The 25,541-nt window shown below is 33.9% G+C and overlaps 1 protein-coding gene across 5 annotated transcripts in view; it reads left to right on the forward strand.

Moving 5' to 3' along the window:
- EML4 (EMAP like 4) overlaps positions 1-25,541 on the forward strand; it is a 142,636-nt gene that overhangs the window by 72,191 nt on the left and 44,904 nt on the right. For 2 of the 5 annotated variants that reach the window (XM_076000705.1, XM_012756674.2), the window contains 8 exons: positions 2,145-2,318; positions 4,242-4,370; positions 5,244-5,269; positions 5,456-5,488; positions 18,985-19,108; positions 20,368-20,517; positions 22,226-22,295; positions 23,888-23,998. In XM_076000705.1, the coding sequence (XP_075856820.1) occupies positions 2,145-2,318; positions 4,242-4,370; positions 5,244-5,269; positions 5,456-5,488; positions 18,985-19,108; positions 20,368-20,517; positions 22,226-22,295; positions 23,888-23,998 (817 nt within the window). The remainder of the gene's footprint in view (positions 1-2,144; positions 2,319-4,241; positions 4,371-5,243; positions 5,270-5,455; positions 5,489-18,984; positions 19,109-20,367; positions 20,518-22,225; positions 22,296-23,887; positions 23,999-25,541) is intronic. The other 3 variants (XM_012756682.3, XM_012756684.3, XM_012756689.3) reach the window with 3 other exon arrangements.

A 25,541-nucleotide genomic window follows, 5' to 3' on the forward strand; every position in this document is an offset into this window, starting at 1 on the left:
GCCCGGCTAATTTTTTTTTTTTATATATATATATATATATCAGTTGGCCAATTAATTTCTTTCTGTTTATAGTAGAGACGGGGTCTCGCTCTTGCTCAGGCTGGTTTTGAACTCCTGACCTTGAGCAATCCGCCCGCCTCAGCCTCCCAAGAGCTAGGATTACAGGCGTGAGCCACAGCGCCCGGCCGGTAATACGATTTTTGATAAACTTCATGTATCCAGTAAAAATTTGGATTCAGCCCATTTTCTTACATAGCTATTGTACTGTTGCTATGTAGTGATCAGTATCATGCACAATGTTGATTCAGCAATCTCAGACAGGGCCCTGTATTTTGCTTTCATATAATCCAGAAGGAAACTCTTCTTTTAGGTTGTACTGGGCCCACATAAAACTAGTGGCCTATGCATTCAGGATAGTTTGAAGATCAACAAAGTAGTAACTTCCAACTCAGTTTTTAGTCAATCTGATATTTTTGAGGTAGAATTATATTTCTTAGCACATTTTTTTAATGGAATATGAAATAGATAGTCAAGGGGCCAGTCTGCAGACAGAAGATACCAGACCTGAATCAGATTTAAAAAGTCACTGTCAAAACAATATCATGATAACATTTTAAACTTTTATAATGATTATCAATAGTTAAATTGTACATACTGTGTATATTTGCTTAAAATGTTCTTGAACATACTTCCTTATAGATTATGTACCTTATAGTCAAATTACAGAGGATCCTTGGATTAAGAGCTATACAGAGTTAATAGTTTTCTACTTTTTCAACACTAGAACTCCAAGTCTTGATTCTATCTGCTTTGTGATATTGTCAAGACTGTTCAGTATAAGTACTATTAGCCAGTGTGATTAGGAATGGCAGGAGGTTCATTAATCAAATGTCAAAGTGCAGAATCTTAAGAATGAAAGAGCAAGCCTCTCATCTCCTTTCTAAATATGTGTCTTTGATCAAAGTCATTTTTGGTTTACATAAAATAATACCCATAAATAACTTTCCATAACTTTTAGTTTGTTTTTTTAAATTTTTTTTTACTTTTAGTTTTTTGAAATAACTTTTAGTTTCATTTTTTTAAGGCAGAATAAGAAATTTAAAGCTCTGGCAAAATAATTTAGAACCTATCTTTTTATGAGTTTTAACACATTGACTGCCACACTAGAAAAAATTTTTTTTCCTTGGGGCCACAATATTTTATGAAAATAGAATAAAAACTTTGAAAACAGAAGTTTTTTCTAATTTAATGAAAAATTTATTTTTTATTTTCTCTGCGTGAGTTATATACAACTCACACGGCCCTAGAATCAATTTTTACACTGCACACCACTGGAGTTGTATGTGACTCATGACATACTTACCGAATTTGTTTCAGAGAATTGAGTCGTCTTGTGCTTCACAAGGCAGTCTCAAAATTAGCATGAGTTAAATATAACTCACATGGCAATTAAAGTGTTAAAATTGTGTCACCCATGCCAAATTTAACAGCATTTGTTTTTTAGTAACTATGGTCTTTCCAGTACATTCAGCTTAGTTTTCATAGAAATTGCAATTCTCTTTTCTATGTATATTTCATCAATTTTTCTTTGTATTTAATTAGCTTATGTAATTAAAATAACTACAGCTGTCATAAACAGGCCTGGGGAAAAAAACATTAACTCTGTGGTAAGTTTAAACTTCAATTGGCAGGAGCAGAAGTATACAGAAGAAACAGAGGAATTGGAAAATAACCTGTTAAACATGAACATTTAGTTTGTCTTGGGCATGAATCACTGTGCTTTACACTGGTAATGGAAAGTGTCACTAATCCTCTGATTTGGGTAAATTGAGGTCAGTAAGAGCTGCTGATATCCCCCAAAATCTGCCTAGATGGCAGAATTCATTAGAGACCATTTCTGTCCAGAGGGGCAATCTTCACAGGATATACTGCCTTAGAATTTTTATAAATTCTTCACTTAAGATTTTAATAGCTTCCAGAGTTTTCAAAGTAATATTTTCCTTATTGAATGAAAAGTATAAGTAGTATAAGTTGTATTAGCTGTATGATTTAGGGTTTTGAATTATATAATAATCACTTTTCTATCATTTGATTTTTTTATTTGTTTAAATGTGTGTTGTTCCATGTTATACTTTATTTTACAGTGGTACAGAAAAAAAGAAAGAAAAACCACAAGGACAGAGAGAAAAAAAAGAGGAATCTCACCCTAATGATCAAAGTCCACAAATTCGAGCATCACCTTCTCCCCAGCCCTCTTCACAGCCTCTCCAAATACACAGACAAACTCCAGAAAGCAAGAATCCTACTCCCACCAAAAGGTTTTAACTGTCCCCGAGTACAGGGCTAGGGAATGGTTGTAATGATACCTAAATTCTGTGACTTGGGAAAAAGTTGGCTATGGATTCCAAGAGAAAAACCTGATGGCTTTTCCCCCCCTTCATTGTTATTAATATAATCTATGTTTTTTAACACATTGGGGAATAAAGATTTAATGTCAAAATTTCTCGGTTAAAAGTGGGAAAAAAGCTAAGATAATCTGATGAAAGGAAGGCTGAAATAACCTACTGTAAAGCCAAAACAATATTTTTATAATAAAATTTTAGAATACTTTTTAATTTACATAAACTGTGCATAAATTTATAGCCATGGATAGAAAATGGCCGTGTGTAATTATCCTCACCATATTTTGGCATCATTACAACCTTCAACTTGCAAAGGCCCTTTTCAACAAATGACTCTTCGTTATAGCTGCATCTCAGTTTCAGTTTTGGGTCTTGGGAGGATAAGTTCTTGCTTGAGTAGAGAAACAAACCCATTCCAGTTGGTCTTTTCTTTGCTTAAAGGCTTGCTTGAGGGCTTCTCTCTGTGTCCGTAATAATTAATATTTTTAAGTTATGAGAGGGGGAGAAGGGAGAAACATTCTAACAATGTGTGTGAGCCTGAGTTGGGGATCTAAACCTGCATGCTGGGAGTTCAGCGCTACAGCTGCCTTGTAATCAAATATTGAGACTACTTAATTAAATTTGCCTATTTAGAAATGCTGATTCAAACTTTATGATTAGGTATAAATATATTTTATCATACTTCTGCTTGGAAATCTTAGGACACTATTAAACTATTCCTCGAACTGGCTAGAATTTTAGTAAAATACATGACAACCATTCCTAAATGATTTATATTTTTATTTGATCAGATATTTATTTATATATTTATTTGATTTTATTTGATTTATTTATATTTTATTTGATTATTTAATATTTTGCTTCAAGTCTCTGATGGAAATTTGGGAAACCAGAATACCCTTGACTTAATTGATGCATGTTTACTATTTGCAAAATGCTTTGTCTGTGTGTCTCACGCAGATTCTTTTGCTATCTAAATGGTTTGTAATTCTTCTTCTGCCTGGTCTCCTGTGGAATTTTTCTTGGATAATAGCTTATTAATGTTACACACGTTTGGATTGTGTGTGGTTCAAGGTGGCTTTTTATTAATTGATCTCTTTAAGGTTCTAATTTGACTTGGAATCTCCTTTGTCCCAGAATCTTTTTTTCAGCTTCTTGAGATCTCCTGGAAATGTGCTTGCCCTTCTAAATTGCTCTTTGGATATACTATTGCAAGAAGTGTTGAAGACTGGATGAGTTTGAGGATAATTAACAATGCAGCCAAAAAATCATTTATGAATAAACAAATTTCAGTTACAAATACAGGAAATCAGCGTTGATAATACCACATTCTTGTGACAAATCTTGTTTATTTCTGATTGTGGGTAAAATTGTTCCTAAAGATATAGACAAGGGTTTTACATTTAGTCAGACAGTTTATTCAGAAATTGTCATTTGTACCATATATAATTTAATTACATGAAGACATCATTATATAAAAAATAAAAATGGCATCCTTGTTATTCATTGACTATGAAAAAGTACAAGTGTTTTATAGCTACAAATTATGAGAAATATTACTCAGATTTTTCTGATAATAAAAGTACAGTTTTTTTAATCAGATGATATTTGTTCTAGTGAATTTTCTAAATAATACAGAAAATTATAAAACGGACTTGGTAATTGCCTTGTTTAAATCCTTCACTCATCTAAGCAGAGCCTTTCAACTAATACTTTCTTCTCTTTCCTGGATTAGCTTTAAGGAAATGTTAATTGCTGCTCTTGTGTTCTATTTAAACTGTCAGTTACATATCTTTGCTACTCAGAATTTTGTCTAAGAAATTAATATGTTTCTTCTAGTATAAAACGATCATCAACAGATGAAAAGTCACATAATCCATGGGAAAATCCAGATGATAGTCATAATAAATTATTGAGAACACCTTCAACATCAAAATTAATACCAAAAGTTATAAAAAATGCAGACAAGTAAGTATCACACCTTTTCTATTATATCTGAAAATTAATAATTCTGTAATTATCACATTTGCATATATAATTATGTCTATTTTGAATTTTTTAAGTCTATATTATAATTTAGTATTTATATAGTAATCCTGTAAGATCTGAGTGTTTTTTGTGAGTTCTTTTTTTTTGAAAAGAGATCTCACTATGTTGCTCTGTTGACCTGTTACCCAGGCTGGAGTGCTTGGCACAATCAAAGCTTACTGCAGCCTTGATCTCCCGGGCTCAAGGGATCCTCCTGAGTTAGCTGGGATTACAAGTATGCACCACATAAGTTCTTTTTGTGCTTTCCCTATTTAGATGATCTTAGGGGACATTATTTTATAAAATAGTGTATATGAGTAGTTGAGACCAGTGAGAAACTAAAAAATACTGATTTCTTAATTTCTTTTTCTTTTTTTTTTTTTTTTTTTAAGACAGAGTCTCACTTTGTTGCCCAGGCTAGAGTGAGTGCCATGGCGTCAGCCTAGCTCACAGCAACCTCAAACTCCTGGGTTCAAGCGATCCTCCTGCCTCAGCCTCCCGAGTAGCTGGGACTACAGGCATGTGCCACCATGCCCGACTAAATTTTTTTTCTAGATATGTTTCTATTTATGGTAGAGACGGAGTCTCGCTCTTGCTCAGGCTGGTTTCGAACTCCTAACCTAGAGCAATCCGCCTGCCTCGGCCTCCCAGAGAGCTAGGATTACAGGCGTGAGCCACCACGCCCAACGATTTCTTAATTTCTTAATTTATCTAGAGAATGGCCTAGGCATCGAAGCTTTCACATTTTCTTCAGGTGATTCTAATGGTCAACCATATAAAATTATAAAAGTGTTCTTTGAATTCCTTTTTTAGGCATAAAGATGTCATCATCAACCAAGGTAAATTGAAATTATTATTATTATTTATTTCACTTTTCTAAATCAGTTTAATTTTTGTTAATTGATAAGAATATTGACTTGTCATTCAGTTTATTAGTTCATAGTAATCAGAGAAGTATATTGCTATAGTCATTTATGAAAATGCCCAATTTTTATTGTAAGATATGTCATTTTTGTCTCAACCAGCAAAAATATCAACCCGTGAAAAAAACAGCCAAGGTAAGAATAAGCTACGCAGTTGGTTGCCTTCTAAGTTAATTTCTTCTTGGATCTCTTATTTGGCTTTTCATTATTTATACTACCTGACTTTCCTCTTAGCAAAGGAAATATCATTGTAATTTGGATTAGTGAATCCAACTACATTTGTAAAACTCCATCTTATTTCTGTGATATCTAAAGATTCAAGGTGAACAGTAAAAATAAGTATAGCATTACAAAAGGGGATAAAATACGAGAGGGAGTTTTCTTTTTTTTTTTTTAAAAAAAGATATACTTAGAAAAGCCATTTAAAAGATTGATAAATTTTAACTCGGTTTCCTGTCTTGCCAACCTCATTGCAAATAATCACTCATTTCTAGATGCTAAGACTGACAATATAATGAGTCTAGTAAATCCATTTCCTCTTAAATTTTTCTTTTATATTAATTGTAATTTCTGGCTACTTGCTGTTGTTGGCTTGTTCTGACCAAAAAAAGGATAGCAAACTTTTTATAAATATGTATTTAACTTAATTACAAAGTAGGTAAGTTCTATATATCAGTTTTACATTCTTTTAGATTGCCTGCAAATTTAATTGAAGCATGCTGTTCTAAATGAAAGCATGTCCTTACTGTGCATGCTTTTCGCAGTTCATTTCAATGTGTCATAGTTATCTTATTTTCTGGGCTATTACGGTAACCAGCTATGGTGTGGTTACAATTTTTGTTAGAAATTTAACTTGATTTCTGTGGATTTTTACTTTCTTTGGTTCCAATTAGAAAGGAAATATTTATTTGTAATTTTTGGATCATTTGTCTTTACATGGAAATTTTAAATGAAGTTGAATTTTGCTGGCATTCTTTTCCTTTAGTTAGGTCTTACTTTATCTCTCCTTTATAATACAATATAGATTAGATAATGGTTGAGATACTTTAAGGGGGAAATGAAATTTCATTTATGAAGGCAATTCTGACATGTATCAAAACAATTTTTAAAATAGAGGCAGTATGACACAGTAGAAAGAGCAGTGAATGGGGAGTTGCTGTGCTTAATGTTTGGTCCTAGCTTTTCTGCATAACAGCCTTGTTAGGCCAAATGACAATGTCTTTGAGTAGCTTTCTGATCTGAGAATAAAAACGATTAAACTTACTTCACATGACTGCTGAAGGATGAAATAATATATATGAAAGTACCTTAAAAATAGAAAACACTGTAACTATAAAAAGGTGCTGTTATTATTAGATGTTTTGCTTAAAGAGCTCGAATTTTATAAAATCCTTATACGGTAAATGAGAAAGAGCTGCCTGCCTTTTCTCTTCTCATGGTATGTTCTTTGGAAGGAGAAAGGAGCTTAAGATTGGTATATGAAAGTGATTTGTGTTGGTGACACAATTTTCAAAACCATTCAGGTAAATAGGTTAAAAGGGGAGGATTTTGCTTCAGAAGCATCACTTAACAGGATTTAGCCTGTATCTTGGGAGAAGGATGGAATGAAAGCTGGAAAAGGATATAGAAAAATAAGTTAAATTCTGTTACAATAATTTTACCTCAAAAAGATCATCCCAGATATTGGAATTTGATAACATAAAAAGTTGCTTGCATTGAGCCTCATTTTTGGAATTTTAGTGTATTTTTTTGCCACTTTAATCAGCTATCTCCTATCTAGAGAATAGACTCTAATCATTAGAGTGTACTTGCAAGGAGAACTTTTTGCTTCAGTCTGTTATATAGTTTAGGCCTGAGATTTAGGTGAAAGCTCTAGAAAGTAGGTAGATTTTAGATGGGTAAGTAATCTCGAGATCATTTAAAGTATATAGGAGGATGTGCTTAGGTTATATGCAAATACAATACCCTTTTACATCAGGGACTTGTGTATCTATGGATTTTAATATCTGCGTGATGTCCTGGAACCAATTCCCCATGAAGACTATATATTAAATTTTAAAATATGGAAAATAAATATCATGTCTTCATAATTTCTAGGGCAGAATTTGAATGTTCTCATTCAGATTTGAATAATCTTAAATCATTTTTTTCTTGTAGAACCTCAAACTAAAGTTTTTTATGTTTTAAAATACTTTTTCAAATTATTTTTTCTTATTTCTTTCTTTTATGCCATTCCCTGTGACATAAAGCTGTTTAGAATTGGCACATAATTAATTATTTGTTCATACTGAGAACCTGAATGAGATTCCTACTGGAAAGAAATCTGCTTAATTGAGGAAAAGGGAGCTTATCAATCACTAAATTCCACTCTTACTTCCTCTTATAGTGCTGCTTCACTGCTCTAAGATTAGATTCATTCTTGCTTAGCTATCACATCAATGCAGTACTATCCTAACTGTACAGGTAAATTAAGATGGAAAAACAGTTAAAATATCTTAGAAAAATTAGAAGTAATTGACTCTTTCTTACTAGCTACCTTTCTAAAAATGGCTTCAAATGAAAAATACTTTAAAAGTCATTTTGGAATACGTACTGTCTAAAATCCATTTGTAATTTGTTGTAGCCCAATGATTATTCAGATAATTTAAAAATAAAGAATATAAACTCATTTATAAAATTAAGGAAAGAAGGCCGGGCGCGGTGGCTCACGCCTGTAATCCTAGCACTCTGGGAGGCTGAGGCGAGCAGATATTTGAGCTCAGGAGTTCGAGACCAGCCTGAGCAAGAGCAAGACCCTGTCTCTACTAAAAAAATAGAAAGAAATTAGCTGAACAACTAAAAATATATAGAAAAAATTAGCCAGGCATGGTGGCACATGCCTGTTGCCCCAGCTACTTGGGAGGCTGAGCCCCGAAATTTCAAGTTGCTATCAGCTAGGCTGACACCACAGCATTCTAGCCCAGGCAAGAGAGTGAGACTCTGTCTCATAAATAAATAAGTAAGTAAGTAAGTAAAATTAAGGAAAGAAAATAAAAACCCCGAATAAACTTGTCATTCTAACAGCTATTACACTTCTAAGATGTCTCTTTATTGTCCTTTATCAGATACACATTTTATACATTCATTTGTTCATTTAAGAAATATTTATTGAGTGCTTACTTTGTTGGGCCCTATCTTAGACACACAAAGTTGCAGCAGTTACAATGTCTAAACTGTGTGGAACTTACATTCATTCTACATAAACAAAACATAATAAATACTTAATATGTCAAAAGATGATACATATTAGAAAGAATAAGATTATAGCATAGCTATTTTATATTTTATATAGATATAGATATTTATATATTTATATTTATATATTTATATTTATAATTTATAAATTTATAATTTATAAATTTAAAATTTATATTTTATATTTATATTTATATATTTATATTTTATATAGAGTGGCTAGGGAGGACATTTCTGATATGGGGACATTTGAGCCACCTGAAAGTGAGTGAAATATGCAGAGAAAGAATTTCATAAACAGAAGAAGCTGGTAGTACAAGCAGGAGCTTTCTTGCTGTGTTAAGGAATAGCAAGGACGTCATTGATCACAGAGTGCCTACAATTTTGTATTTGTTAGTTGCAACATTTATAAAATATAGATTCACTTCAAGCAACAGAAGCTTCATTAGGTACCTCATTTAGGAAAAGGATGCAAAGTGGTGTAGTGAAAAGAGCATAAGATTAGTAAACATGAGACCTAGTTAGTGTGGTAAAATGATATGTATCACAGAAGATTAAAGAATCGCAGTACCTTACCGACTAAAATCAGCTTTGGTTGGGAGAAGCTCAAAATTCCATTTACCAAAGGAAATTATTTAAAAATATGGAACATTGTTCATGTAGTAATACATGAACTATGACTCTGAGACTTTGGGCCTCAGTTTCCTTACATATAGTTAAACTTAGATTAGATACCATTAATGTCTTTTGAATAACTTTGAAAACTCTTTCTTGTAGCAAACAAAATGGACAGTCTCTCCCATCACACCCCCAATACCTTCACTGACTTGCATGTAAACTATCTTTTAAAGAACTTGAATGCAGGTGCTTTTGTTTAGTGCCTTGCATTATGTTTTCTGAGTACGTTTGACTCTACGCATATTTGGTCCTAAAACTGGTTCACACCTGTGTAAACTGACCATTAAATCTGAAAGAATAGCTAAAATTTCCTGTAAGGATATACGATAGCAGTGGCCTTCTGACACTATATATTGTGTCATCTATTGAGAGGGAATATATTATCACCTACTGAAAGAGTGTGCAGTTTGAAACAAACCAGAAAAATTAAAAGCCCTTAATTGAACTATAGATAGATTCTTGTTCCTGAGATACAGCATCCCAAACTTTGCAATTCCAGAATTTAGGAAGAAGGGTGCTAGCTTTTTAAGGCTATTTTTTTAAGCCCATTTTAATAGGCTATATAAACATAACTTGGATTTCTACATCTGGGCTTTCTCCAAGTATTCTCTATATTTTAAAAAGAGACCAAAAAGCGGGGGGTGGGGGGGCTTTTCTCTGTTCAAGATATTTTTTAAGCCCTGTGAAGCAACGATTGGATTTCATCATGTTATAGTTGGTACATTAAACCACGTTTAAAGGCTGTCCCGTTTTTTTAATAAAAACTCCCACTAAGAATACATATTCCTGACACCGTCTTTTCTTATTTTCAGCTAAGATAAAAGCCCCAACTGCCTCCTCTAAACATGGAGAATATAACTTTTCATAAGAGAACAGCCAAGTTTTGTACATATTTACTCTATTGTGGTTAAAGGCTTTTCATCCATGCTGTATTGTCACCCTACATGTATTTTTTAAAAAAAATCCAAACTAGTGCCAGGCATGGTGGCTCACACCTGTAATCCTAGCACTTTGAGAGGCCAAGGAGGGAGGATTGCTTGAGATCAGGAGTTTGAGACTAGACTGAGCAAGAGTACAATCCTGTTTCTACAAAAATATAGAAAAATTAGTTGGACATGGTGGTGCATGCTTATAGTCTCAGCTGCTCTAGAGGCTGAAGCAGGAGGATTACTTGAGCCCAGGAGTTCAAGGTTACAGTGAGGAATGATCGCACCACTGTACTCCAGCCTTAGCAACAGAGCAAGATGTTATCTCTTAACACTGGTCCCCAATATGGCTCTGCTGCCCGCATTCCCACCCCACTGACTCCCCCAGCCCCCACCCCCATGGAAAAATTGTCTTCCATGAAACTTAGGAACCACTGGTGAGCAACGGACAAGTGAATGACGCTTCGTGTGTATTTACACCCACTCTTGATGACTCACATCCACCCTTCTCCCCACCCACACCCCACCACCCCTACCCTATCCATGGAAAAATTCTCTTCCACGAAGCTGGTCCCTGGTGCCAAAAAGGTTGGGGACCGCTATCTTAACACATTGCCACATTAGAAAAACAGTTTTTCCCCTGGGGCCCCAATAAAAACTTCAAAAACAAAATGATCATTTCTAATTTAATGAAAAATTTGTTATTTTTTATTGCTTTGTGTGCATGAATTATACACAACTCATGTGGCACTAGTATCAGTTTTTACACTGCATGCTGATTGAATTGTATGTGACTCACAGAATGCTTATTGAATTTGTTTTGGAGAATTGAGTCTTCATGTGCTTTACGAGGCCCCAGGCTCAAAACTAGTGTGAGTTACATACAATTCATGTGGCAGTTAATGTGTTTTTTTTAAAAAAAAGATTGTGAATTATTTTAATCTTTCCAAAAATACATGTAAATAATATGATGAGCACCCAGATTTATCAGATCTTCACATTTTGCTTTACTTGACTCAGGGTTGGTTTTTTGTTCTTGTTTTTTAAGAAATAAAACATTAATATGTGTCCAAGGGCAAAAGAAAAGAGATTTTTTTAAAAAGGAAAAACAAAAAATAAATAAAGTTGAAGCCTCTCATGAATCCTATTTAATCAGAATTTCATATACAGATTTTTAAATGTTCTGGAGCCTTCTGATTCTCTTCCTACTATAGTTATTTAAGAAAGTAAAGCAAGAGGAATAAAATAAATGTTTTGACATTTGAAGTTTTTTCTTTGAATATCTTATTTTTAAAAAATTAAGTCCAACTTGGTAGAATCATAAAATGAAAGGATTTTTCATTTATTTTGTGCTTAAAATAATTCTTCTTCCTTAGAGATTTCAGGGAGTTTTTAAAATACAACCATATTTTGCCTACAGAAATTTTTCAGCAATATAGCAAGTCTTTTAGAAATTTTATATGTCTGATATTGTTGGAATAGACTTTTTTCCATCTTTTCCCAAATAAAGCCTTTTTCAGGCACTAAAAACAATCTGTTAATAAAATGCTTAAGCAAATTCTTATCTCTGATATTTTCAAGTAAGTTTATGACAGAATTGTAAACAAAACAGCAAATAGAAATCTGATTAAAAGAGGTTTAGATTCAAGAAAGTAAGTAACAGTAAGTTGGATTATTATTGTAATTAGTATCAGTTGATAAGCAGGTATAGAAGACTTGGTTATGTCTCTGATGGAAGTTAGCTCCTAAGGGGTTATGTTCATGTGTGTTCCCCCTCACTCCCATGTAATTAAGAATTCAGGAAAATTTAGCAGCTAAAGAACTTTGCCAATAGAACAAAGAAAATTAAGGTAGCACTTTAGTTACTTGGTCAAATTTTTCAGACCTAGGTTTTGTTCTAGCTAATAAAACTGCATAATATTTGGCAAGCACAGTAACTAGGAATTTTTTAAATCTGTGAAATAAGGTTAGTAGATTATATCTTCCTAAAGTCCCTTTTTTTAAAATTTGGAGAATCTGCATTTTATGATCTATTTTTACAGCTAGACCATTGAAAAGGGGGTGAAATTTAAACAATACAAATCAAGTGCCCTGTTCAGAATCCAAACATCTTTACAGATTACAATGTTTTGTCAAAATTTTAAAATACTAATTTTAACTGCAAAATAACGGGTCATTAACTGGGACTTGAAATCTTTTGTTTGAAAAAATAGTTTGAAGAAAAGATTTAGCCTTCCAAGAATGATCTTTGTCACTTTCTACTATAAAATTTTAGTTAATATTTCTACGTTTTGGTTATCCTTTGTTCTTTTACTCTCTGGTTTGGGAAAATAGAACCAGTAAGAACTATCTGGAAAAATCACTCAGACTAATTAAATATTCTTTAATTTTGTATTTTTTAGAGAAATTAAGTAGCATCACACTCTGCACCATTTTAGTTAAATATAAAACTCAAATTCTAGTTTTGCAAAGGCTGTTTAGTTCTAAAGATTGTCAAATACAAGGAAAATTGGATACTTAAAGTGAAAACTTTGGGGAGAAAAAAATTGTAAGCATTCTAGAAGTTCAGAAGGCTTTCTATAAGTAGTACCCATTACACAAATAATTATAGTCATAGTCCAAACCCCTGAACCTCTGCTGTTGTCTTTGAAAGGCGATTTTTCTCTTTTTTAAAATTGCTTATGTCCAGAAATAAAGCTTGCTGTGAAAAAAGCAGTGGAGAAAGTATGCCCAGTACTATTTTCCTTCTCCATTCTGCCTAAATTTTTTCTTTCCCTTTGTTACAATCCCTGAAAGATAAATAAAATTTTTTAAAGTTTTTTGCGTCTTTTTTTTTTTTTTTTAATTTTCTTTTTTAAGAGATGGAGTCTCACTGTGTTGCCCAGGCTGGGCTGAAACCCTACTTCTGTTTCATCTTCCTAAGTAGCTGGGACAACAGGTGCACACTAATGCACCTGGCTAGGATGAATAAATTTTGATAAGCTTCCTTAAAATGTAAAAACTTCAATAACCAGTTATTTATACATGAGTGTGAATCAGTAACTGCTTTTCGATGATACTGCTTTTCTTTTTTTTTTTTTTTTTTTTTTTTTGAGACACAGTCTCGCTTTGTTGCCCAGGCTAGAGTGAGTGCCATGGCGTCAGCCTAGCTCACAGCAACCTCAAACTCCTGGGCTCAAGCGATCCTCCTGCCTCAGCCTCCCGAGTAGCTGGGACTACAGGCATGCGCCACCATGCCCGGCTAATTTTTTCTATATATATTAGTTGGCCAATTAATTTGTTTCTATTTATAGTAGAGACGGGGTCTCGCTCTTGCTCAGGGTGGTTTTGAACTCCTGACCTTGAGCAATCCACCCGCCTCGGCCTCCCAGAGAGCTAGGATTACAGGCGTGAGCCACTGCGCCCGGCAATACTGCTTTTCTTACTACCTGAGATAACTGTCTCAAAGGGATGGGAGTTTTGTTAGGGAATATGATGATCATTTTGCAATTTGGGGCACTTTGTGATATTCGATGGCCTAAGGGAGATGTTAAAGTAGAAGAGCAAAACCTGAGGAAATAAAGGGGCAGTGTTAGGAGGTATAGGGGAAGGACACAGAAAGGAAAGTACAGCGTCAAGTATTTTAAATTTTTGCCTAACAGTCACCCTTTCTAAAGATAATAGAGCAGAAACGTTTTCCTCTTCCACTCTAGCTGTTAGGGTCCAGAGCATAAGGTGGTACTATTTGAATTATAAGGAAGCTGTATTGTTAGTTCGTTGGACTTCTGTGAACAGAAGTCCACCACTGTTTGAACAACACTGTCCAATAGAAGGAGAATGTATAACACATATGTAATTTAAATTTTCCTAGTAGCCAAAATTTTAAAAGTAAAAAGGCAAAAGTGAGATTGATTTTAATTTATGTAATAACCCTATGTGGCCAAAATGGTATCATTTTGATGTGTAATCAATATAAACTATTAATTAGATATTTTACTGTTTTTTTCATACTAAGCCTTCAAAATTTGGTGTGTATTTTACATTTCCAGCATATATCAATTCAGACTAGCCACATTCTAAGTGTTCAATAACAAATGGCTATCAATTTGGACAGAGCAGGTCTAGAACATAGTTTTAGAAAGAAAATGTTTCCAGTGTTCTGAGTAATAGACGACATTTTGGAACACAGTCTAAAAATTAATTTAACCTCCCTTAGCTTTAGTTTACTCTTCTGTAAAAGTAGGTTAGACTAGGTGAGCTCTAAGATTTCATCCAGTTTCACTTATATGTATAAGTGTCTAGAGAAATGACATAATAGCTTTTATCAATAATATTCTATAGAATTTCTTTTATAATTAAACTAATATCACTGATTATATTCAACTAAGAATATGTAATATATTTTGTTTGAGCATAGCTTTTAAGTTCTAAAGCTGACATTCAGACCAAGATCTATATCACAATGCTTGTGTTCTCTTCACTCTCTCAGTCCCAGAAATTTTCACTGTGCCAAGATTGGAGATAATGTTAAGATTAATTGCATTTAAGTAAGCAGCAGCTTCATTATTGAATACAGATAGCCCTATACTGTGTTTCCTAACTATTATGAGGTGGGTAGTTTAGTAATTTCTTTATCTCACTTTCTTTTTCTGGACCACCAGATTTTATATTAATGTTACTGGATGTCATACTCTGATCAGTCCCACAGCCCATCCCCTACCCTTGACTTTCCTAGGTAGTTTGCAGTGAGCACAGCCAGAAAGTAGCATTGGGGTAATAGAAACATTGACTGTAAGTCCTTTGACTGTAAGATCAAGAAACTTGAGAATCTCAAGAAAAAGTTTGCAATTAGAATTTGACAATAACTGGAGGAAAAAGACTCTTCTTCATTTGTATATTTTACCTAATACCTAAGATAAAGACTGTCATCTTAAAAGAAAAGGTTACAAACTGGTGACCTGTGTGCTATGTGCAGGCCAAAGGTGTGTTTTCACATGTTGTTTTCCCTTTTTTAGCAAGGGAGAAACATTTCAAAATTGGGAGATTTCATAATAAATTACAGATTTCCTATTTCTCTTGAAAAATGAGAAAAATCAATACTGGGCCTATGTCCTTCATAGAGCTGACAGTAGCTGCTGCCTGCCTGAGATAGGGTGTGGTGTATGCCAGTACCCCCACCCCAGTCATTCTGTGCTCTCCCACTTCTCTCATTTGCATTTCCTGCAAATGAATTTGTGACCCCTATTTCAAAGTGTACATAATAGAATCAGCAGATTTCTAGCTTATTTGCCTACACTTGCTGTTCTGTAGACAGTCACTTTAAAGCTTATGAAGAGATATTACATGGGTACTCAATTATATGAGTGATTGCTAGGCAGTGTTTCAAATGGTCACAAATCCTCTTCAGAGGCAAGGGGATAAATATTTGTCAAGGACCTCATATTATGTTTTACAGTGTGTTGTCTCATAAATGAGTGACTAGAGTCAATCACAATTCCAAGCGGTAAACATTATTTTACATATTAGGAAAGTGAGGCCACAGTCTCACAGCTAATAAAGCATATAGCTGGGACTCAATCTCAGTCAGTCTTTTCCAAAGCTCATGTTCTTTCCATTATAATGTATTGCCAGGAATTGTTAGAATGTTTAGTTATATACTTGATCTCCAACAAATGTGCTACCAGTGTACAGGCAGGGAAAGCATTTTCATCTTAACATTGCTAATCCTTACCCTTTGCTGGACATATATTCCCTTCTAAGTGGCAGTAGAAGCATTTATTAAATGTCATTCAGAAAGCATTTATGATGTACACCTCTGATCAAAGATCCTGGGAGAAATTCCAAAGGACAAGAGATCTGCCTTCAAATTTTTATAATCTTTAAAAAAAAAAACTAGAGGGAAAATTATATAATAAATTGACACCTAAAAGAGTAAACTCTACACAATAGAGGACAAGGAAGTACAGATAAAGATTGCAGAAGGGGGATATTTACAGCTGTTAATCATTTAGTTATCATCAAAGTCCAGCTATGCTAAAAATCATCAGGAAGCAGAGCCCACTCTTAGATTCAGAAGTAATAAAGACATATCATGTGGTGTTAAAATCATAGCGTGGGAGGTCTTAGCCTGTTCTTAGATCAAACCCTGAGGCCAAGCACACTGTGAGTAATAATAATAAAAATAACTTGAACTTCTCACCCATAACAAGCAGAAGATATACTTGCAGACATTCAGCAAATAATTTCTCTTTCCTTCCTCTTCATCGTTTGCACTTTATAAACTGGTGGATTATTATGTACTCTTTCTTAGGTAGCTTAAGTCATTATTGGAGATCCTAATGTTGTTTTAGCCTCTGGCTGATGATCATATTTTCAGTCTGGTTCTAATGCTATTTTTGTATCATAATAGACAAGTTGGCAGTTGCTAGACATTTCCTATGTTTTTGTACTAGTCTTTTTCTTCTTTCCTTTTAGGTTTGTTTGTGACCTTTACACAATCACCATCAACATTTATTAAGTCTACCTATATGTAGATCAACAGGATGCTTGGGGCAGGGATGAGTGGGCTTTATTTGTTTTTGTTTTTGAAGGAATAAGAAACAGTCCCATCTGTTTGGTGAAGTATTGTTTCCCTTTGTAAAAGATATGTAATAAATATTGATTTGATTCTAGACTTTAACATTTTTACTTTTAGACTGTTGCAGATCTTATAAACAACTATTGGTTTATATAAATAAAAGATGTTTTAGAACCTATGCTGCTAATAAGAAAACTTTCCTAGCACTATCTTGAAAATTTTAGTGTATTGTGATCCAATTGAATTTAACTGCTTAGACTGAAGGCTAGTTGTAGGCACAATTGTAAAGTAAAGGAAGTTCGTCCTCTACCTTCTAGTTCCACTCACATGCTGAGTAGCATAGCTATTAGTCCCCTTCTCCATGAATTTAAGAAAGTGTTTGCTCCTCTCCTCATGGTATATTCTGAGGTCATGTTTTTGCTTTTTATTATGGTAAGAACACTTAATATGAGATCTACCCTCCTAAAAAATTTTTAAGTGTATAGTACATTATTGTTGACTATAGGTACAATGTTATACAGCATATCTCTTGAGCTTATTCATCTTGCTTGGCTGAAACTTTATGACCGTTGATTATTAACACCTCATTTCTCCCTCCCCCAACCCCTAGTAACAACCATTCCACTCTGATTCTATGAATTTGACAATTTTAGATACCTCGTATAAATGGAATCATGCACTATTTGTCCTGCTTTGACTGGCTTATTTGACTTAGCATAATGTACTCAAGATTCATCTTTGTTGGCACTCGTTGCATAATTTCCTATCTTTTTAAGGCTGAATTGTATTCCATTGTATATGTATACCACATTTTCATTATCTGTTCATCTGTGAGCGGATATTTAAATTGTTTCCACTTGGGTATTGTGAATAGTGCTGCTGTGAACATAGAGTGCTAATATCTTTAATATGTTGATTTCAGTTCTTTGGAAGATACCCAGTAGTGGAAGTGCTAGGTCATATGGTAGTTCTGTTTTTAATTTTTTGAGGAACCTTCATCCTGTCTTCCATAGCGGCTGTACCATTTTGCATTCCCCTGTATAGCATGCAGGGGTTCCAATTTGCTGTCTTTTTTTTTTTTTTTTTTTTTTTGATAATAGCTGTTCTGACAGGTATGAAATAATATTTGATTTGTACTTTTTTGATGATTAGTGATGTTGAACATTTTTCCATATACCTGTTGGCCATTTTTATGTCTTTGGAGAAATGTCTATCTAAGTCCTTAGCCCATTTTTAAAAATCAGTTATTAGTTTTTTTTTACTATGAAATTCACTATGTCCAAAATATATGAATTCCTTTTGTATTTTGGAGAGTAACCCTTTACTAGATATATGATTTGCATGTATTTTCTCCTATTCTGTGGGTTGCTTCTTCATTCTGTTGATTGTTTCCTTTGCTGTGTAGAAGCTTTAAACATCAGTAGGTTGATCAAGTTGTGTGGTGTGGACATGGTTGTTGTCTATCCAAATAATCTCTCTCTCTTCTTTTCAACTGTTAGAAAAACTTCCATCACAAAATTATATTCTTTTGTATTTTCCTACCTCAACCTTTCTGGCCTTGAAGAAATGTGTCAACTTAGATGAATTCTATATTAATTATGAAAATATTCTCAAGGAAGTGGCCAAGGTTGTTTTTCCTACAGTGTTTTGGACTAGGTCTTTATAGTATCACTTTGGGTTTTTTATTTATATTGTGTATATATATATATACACACACACACACACAGAGAGAGAGAGAGAGAGAGAGAGAGAGAGAGCGCGCACGCAAGTCCTCTGTATCCATGGATTCCACATCTGTGGATTCAACCAACCATAGATCAGAAATATTCAGAAGAAAATTTTGTCTATACTAAACATGTACAGACTCTTTTTTCTTATCATTATTCCCTAAACAATACAGTATAACAACTATTTATATAGCATTTACATTGTGTTAAATGTTACAAATAATCTAGAGGTGATTTAAAATATATAGCAAGACATGCATATGCAGAGACTATGCCATTTTATATCAAGGACTCGAGCATCTGTGGATTTTGGTATTTGAGGGAGGTGGTTCTGGAACCAATCCCCCATATACACTAAGGAACAATTATATAACAAAAAAATTATATATAATGAGAATAAAACTTTGAAGCAGTTATTTTGGTCTTGTTTTTATTGTATCACAATAATCCACTTTTCTCTGATTATACAGAAAATACATGTGACTTAATTTTTGTCTTGTGTTTCAACAGAAGGAGAATATGTTAAAATGTTTATGCGAGGTCGGCCAATTACAATGTTCATTCCTTCTGATGTTGACAACTATGATGACATCAGAACAGAACTGCCTCCTGAGAAGCTCAAACTGGAGTGGGTGTATCCTTCTCTATCATGGCAGCAAATTTGTTTGCTTTGTCTCTAGTTTAAGAAAAATGAATTTACCTAATCTCTATTAAAATTGCCTTTGTACCAAAAAAGTAAATATAAGGAACATAACAGCCTCTACAGAAATTTAAAAGAAGACATCCTCTGCAATCCTTTCAGATATTTATTTTGCTATTAGCAATGTAAAGCCATCAAAATTAATGTTTTCAGAAAGGGCAAACAGGTATTTCATGAGCAGGTACTTGTGGTGTAGTAGAAAAGACACTGGACTGGAGTTGGAAGACTAGTGTTTTGAGTTTTGGCCCTGTCACTTACTCCCTATGAACTGTAACTTTCTTCACTTATAAAAGAGGTTAATAACCCTTACCGTATGGGGCTATTATAAGAACTAAATAAGAAAGCATTTTGTAACCTGTGAAACTAAATATGGTATGAATTATCTTATTAAAAGTTTAAATTAACAAGGCTGATTCTAATTCCAGAATTAAACTTCTCAGCCAGACTTTTTATTTTTTTACGGTGGTTTAAAACAGATCTCTCCTAATTTCATCTACAAATTCTCACTTAGAACCTCTGAGAAACTCAGAGAAGCAGACAGGAGTTAATAGTTTGGACTCTGCTATCTGCCTCCGTTCTCCTATACCTCCTCCCACATCTCTTGAATTATTCCTTCCTTTAGGCAGAAATCAGCCTGGAGAAACTCACCAATCCTGTAATTCTGTACAACTTACCTGTAACAAACATTCTGCCTACCAAACTATGCCTGCCTGTCCCTTATTCATCATTTAGATCCAGCATAAATATCACATAGTCCTACTTTGCTCCTTCCCTTCTCTCTCCATCTAAGCGAGGTCCTTGATGTATACTTTCTCCTATCATCCTGTCACTGTTCTTTCCATAATTTGTAATTATATATTTGGTGATTATTTCTGTCTTCTTTGCCAGACCATAAGTTCCAGGGATATAGGCCCCTTGTTTGCTTTGTTCAGAATTGTATATTCAGCACTGTGCCTGGTACATATTAGGGACTCTATATTTGTCTGGTGAATGAGAACACTAAGATTTAAACATTAAAAGACTCAGGATTGCACAAGGTATAATGGCAGGACATGAGTTTTCTAGGTCTAGTCCAGTCCTCTTTTCATTATACCTTTCTGATTCCTGATTCCCTTAAGTATCTGTGAAAAAAATGTTAATTTAACACCTTGAAAATTATACTTATTAAAAACCTTGACTCTTTTTCTTTTAAGATATGGTTATCGAGGAAAAGACTGTAGAGCTAATGTTTACCTTCTTCCTACCGGGGAAATAGTTTATTTCATTGCATCAGTAGTAGTACTATTTAATTATGAGGAGAGAACTCAACGACACTACTTGGGTCATACAGACTGTGTGAAATGGTTGGTATCATTTACCATTGGTTTATTTTGCTCTTTTACGCCCTAATTTTTAATTTTTTAATTGGGTTTTTATTGAAAATGATTTCTTAGAGAAAGTGCAGAATGTAAGGATATTATGGGCATTCTGTGAATATATTTAGAAAGAAAAAAAAAAAAAAAGACTTAGAAGTCCTCCAAAATGGTTGGTGTGGTAGCAGCAGCAATAAAATATAGCTTCCATAAATCTCAGTTGGAACTTCTGCTTTCTCAGATCCCATATAGTCCTTTTCTTCTTTGGTTTATAGTATGAAATATATGTGGGGCAGACTGGACTTTTTCACGTTTCTGAGAGTGATTATTGGTTACTCAAGATTTATTGAGGATTTGTCCTTTGTACATAAATTTGGGGCTTAAGGTTTTTATTTTTGGAAGAAAGAAATCATGACTAAATAAGGATTATAAAAGTATCCCATAGGATATCAAACTATAAAAATATGAGAATGCTTTTAAATGCTTAGGCATTTAAACTCAACAAATTTCTTATTTAGCTAAATTCAATCATTTATTCCTAAAATCTATTGTTTTCCACCATTTAAAACTTTTTATGTCTATATAATCGTGGCAACTATATCTTTATCTAGAAAAAAATTACTCTAAGTATACTAACTAATTCAGAAATTTTAATTTAAAAATTTTGTTTAAAGAGATCTGATTCTGATTCAAGCAACAGAGACAAAAAAAAAGAGAGGCAAGATGTTAATGTGTTAGATTTTTAGTTACCTTTAATGTAGTTGACCTCAATACAAGACAAACTATTTAAATAAGAAAAGGAATTGGTTAGGGAAACATTGGAAACTCTAGCCTCTTAATAATCAAAGAAGTTAAAACAAGATACCATTTATAGCAATTAAGTTATTGAAACATTTTATAAGATATAATTCTTAATATGGAGAGCTTTTAGAACATTTTTGTTTTTATGACAATTTAAATTGATACTACTCTTTGGGGAAATAATGAGCAATACATACAAAGAAACAAAAATAATGTATATTCTCATATGAGTTTGCACCTTGGTTGCAAGATACAGAGTCTAGATAAGGACATGAAGACGTTTTTAAAATTTTGCTAGTCACTTATATGTGTACTGTGAGCAGTTGGGCACATATGCTACACTACTTTCCATTTTTATTTAAAAATTCCTTGCCCCAAGTTTAACTTCTTAGCATTAAGAACTAATTAAAAGGTTGAGGGCATTATGTGTGAAGATGTTCACTGCTGTTTTCTTTTGTAGAAAAGTAGAAATGGCCTAAAAGTTGGTAGAGCTGTTAATATGTTTAACAATAATGTTTAAGATTATATGTAGGAAAATGAAAAACTGCTTATATTTTAATAAAAATTACACAGTACAATATTGCATCTTGACTATAACAAAACCACATGAATATGTATACATATCTGCATGGACTAGGAAGGAACTGGAACAAATGAAAAGAGTTTACTTTGTTAGCATGCCATAGTTGTGGTATTTTCTTTGCATTTAAAGATACAAATGAAAACTTAGAAATCTTCAGATAATGAATGTTTGATTTATTAAAGAAAACATGTATGTTAAAATGAGTTTTTTTAATGATTAAAAACGATTGGTTTGAAAAACATCAATACAAAGATATGTTTCTGCTATTTCACATGCTTCCTGTATTTAAAATTGTTGTTAAATACTGCTTTTTAGCCTTGCTATACATCCTGACAAAATGAGGATTGCAACTGGACAGATAGCTGGAGTGGATAAAGATGGAAGGGTGAGTGGCACAGTGTCATACATTCTGTACTTAGGGATGTTGCTGTTACATTGGAATTAATTGTAATTTTAACCATAACTCAATTATTTTATTCTTTTAAAATTTAAAGAATCACCCCTGTAATCCTAGCACTCTGGGAGGCCGAGGCGGGCGGATTGCTTGAGCTCAGGAGTTCGAGACCAGCCTGAGCAAGAGCGAGACCAGCCTGAGCAAGAGCGAGACCCCGTCTCTACTATAAATACAAAGAAATTAATTGGCCAACTAACATATATAGAAAAAATTAGCAGGGCATGGTGGCACATGCCTGTAGTCCCAGCTACTTGGGAGGCTGAGGCAGGAGGATCGCTTGAGCCCAGGAATATGAGGTTGCTGTGAGCTAGGCTGATGCCACGGCACTCTACCCAGGGCAGTGGAGTGAGACTCTGTCACAAAAAAAAAAACAATTTAACTAAAGAATTTTTACTATGAGCAAGGAAAAAATATGTTAGAACGCAAGAACACTTCAAAAGACAAAAGTGAATCATACTACTTAAATATTTTTTCTAAAAAATAAGTGTTCTCCCTAAGGAAACTATATGCCTATAAAAATGAGAGGACTGATATGCTCAATATATTTTCTTTACACAGAATAATTTAATTTCTGCTAGAAGGTACTGCAGTTTCCCTTAGGTGATGGACCTCTTAGTTTTATTTTATTTTATTCATTTATTTATTTATTATGAGATAGAAGTAGGAAGGTTCTCACTATCTTGCCTAGGCTGAACTTGAACTCCTGGGCTTAAGAGATCCTCACAAGTAGCTGGGGCTACAGGCATGCACTGCTGCACCCAGTTGACCACTTGATTTTATGTACTTCTAGAACTGATATCTCATTTAAATAGCTTCAGCTACTAGTTAATATTATTCAGTTGGTTTACGTAATAAATTCCTTATTTCTGAGGATCAACAGTAAATATTAATGATGACTGATTACCCGTGTGTGACTACTCATGACATTCTCTGGCTTCAGTTTCTTTAAAGAAAAGGAGTAGAAAGGTTCTACTGGATGATTTCTAAGACCCCATTCAGTTCCAAATTCTACTTAAGGGCTATCTGCTTAGCAATTTATTGGACATTGATTTTAATATCATTTTCTCAGGAATGAAGGTAATGCTAAAAGCAAAATATCCAGAGCTAATTTGCCTGGGTTATAATCCTGACTCTGCCTTTTAGTAGCTGTATAACTTTTGGCAAGTTATTTAAATCTCTGTATCTCAGTTTCCTCATCTGTTAAGTAATTATAATAGTACCTGTAACTCATAGGACTATGAAGATTAAATGAATTAACATGTGTCATACTTACAATAGTATGTGGCACATAATAAATACTCAAATTATTTGCTGCTATTATCATTGTTTCCTTGTTCTCATAGTTTGAGAAGAAAATACCTACTCAAGATTCATTGGGGGCATGTCTAAATCGAATAGAGTTTTTATTAGATATTTATCCATTCTTTTTACTTTTTTAACATGGCAGATAGTTCCATGTGATAGTGGTATTTATTTGAATTTGCCTAAATACCAGTTAGTCCTTCTGTCTTATGTTTTTGCAGCCTCTACAACCCCATGTCAGGGTGTGGGATTCAGTCAGTCTATCCACACTGCAAATTATTGGACTTGGAACTTTTGAGCGTGGAGTGGGATGCCTGGGTTTTTCAAAAGCAGTAAGTAACAGTTTTAATAGAAGTAAGCAAGCTGAACAAAAAAGCAGAAAAGAAGTTAAGCTCAGTATCCATATAAAGTGATAATTCTGAATTGAAAAATGAGATGCTACCTATCACTAAAGCCTTTTAACTAAGTACTAAAGTACTTTGATTTAGTTAGGATCCAAGATGTTATACTTAATTATTCTTAATTTTGTTCTGTCCTGAGATAGGATTCCACTGTAGTAGCAGGAAATGGTTAGAATAATAATACATAGCATAGTACAATTAGAAACAAGCAATGGGATGTGCTTGCACTTAAGCTTGAATCATAGAAGAGATCTATTTTATTTAGAAAATTCACAGACATGAAACTTGGCCAGTTCTGCACAAATACTGCCTTTTTGTTGTGTCATATTGTAGCAATGGAAACAAACCTTCATATTCCCTAAAATTATTAATTATCTAGGTTCTGAATTGATGACAGCATGGGCTTAAAATTGTGTGTCTAGCAATCTTATCTAAGCCTTGAGGCTTTATTCCAAGAGGAAAATAAGACAAGATGTTACTCTTTTAAGCATTCTTTTTTAAAAAAATTATATGTAATTATGGTTATATATGTAGGCACCCTTCTATATTTTAGGATCCATATTTTTTTCAATTTCAATGATAAATACCCCTCTATAATTTTGGGGGCCTCATTTATGCTTTAGAACAGCAGTCCCCAACCTTTTTGGCACCAGGGACCAATTTCATGGAAGACAGTCTTTCTATGGACTGGGGTAGGGGGATGGTTTTGGGATGATTGAAGCACATTACATTTACTGTGCAGTCAAACCTCTCTGCTGATTTGCAGCCGCTCCCCAGCACTAGCATCACCGCCTTAGCTCTACCTCAGATCATCAGACATTAGGTTCTCATAAGGAGCTCACAATCTAGATCCCTCACATGCACGATTTATAATAGGGTTCATGCTCCTATGAGAATCTAATGCGGTGATGTGAGCAATGGGGAGCAGCTGTAAATGCATATGAAGCTTTATTCACTCACCCGCAGCTCATCTCTTGCTGTGTGGCCCGGTTCCTACCAGGCCTCAGACGAATACCAGCCTAGGGGTTGGGGACCACATCTTCAGAATGTCTTCATATTATCTCTTCAGTTCTTAGCTGTCAGCAGCTGTATTCTGGATTATGGAAGTTTTGTGAAACAAGGAGGAAGGATGCTTCTAGAGCAGAAAGACAAATTGGATGAATTTAGGAACTTTGCCAGCTTGAAGGCACTGAATGTCCAGAGTCCATCCAGTCAGGAATTGGAAGAAAGGTGTTTAGAAAAGGAGATAAGAGAAAATACTTTCACTCTTTTTTTCCCCTAAAAATCTCTATAGCAAGAACTATTGTCAGGTTGTTGATACCATTGCTGTAATGTTAAGACTATCTTGAATTGCCTTATACTCTAACTTTTCTGATAACCATTCCAATACAGGCTAAGAGAAAGGTGAAGAGAGTAACTTCTGCTTTTCCTCAGTGCCTCTCACTGTTCACTGTAATTTTTGTTCCATAGACAT

The sequence above is a fragment of the Microcebus murinus genome, chromosome 3 (genome assembly GCF_040939455.1).
Source record: "Microcebus murinus isolate Inina chromosome 3, M.murinus_Inina_mat1.0, whole genome shotgun sequence".
Classification (NCBI taxonomy): Eukaryota; Metazoa; Chordata; class Mammalia; order Primates; family Cheirogaleidae; genus Microcebus; species Microcebus murinus.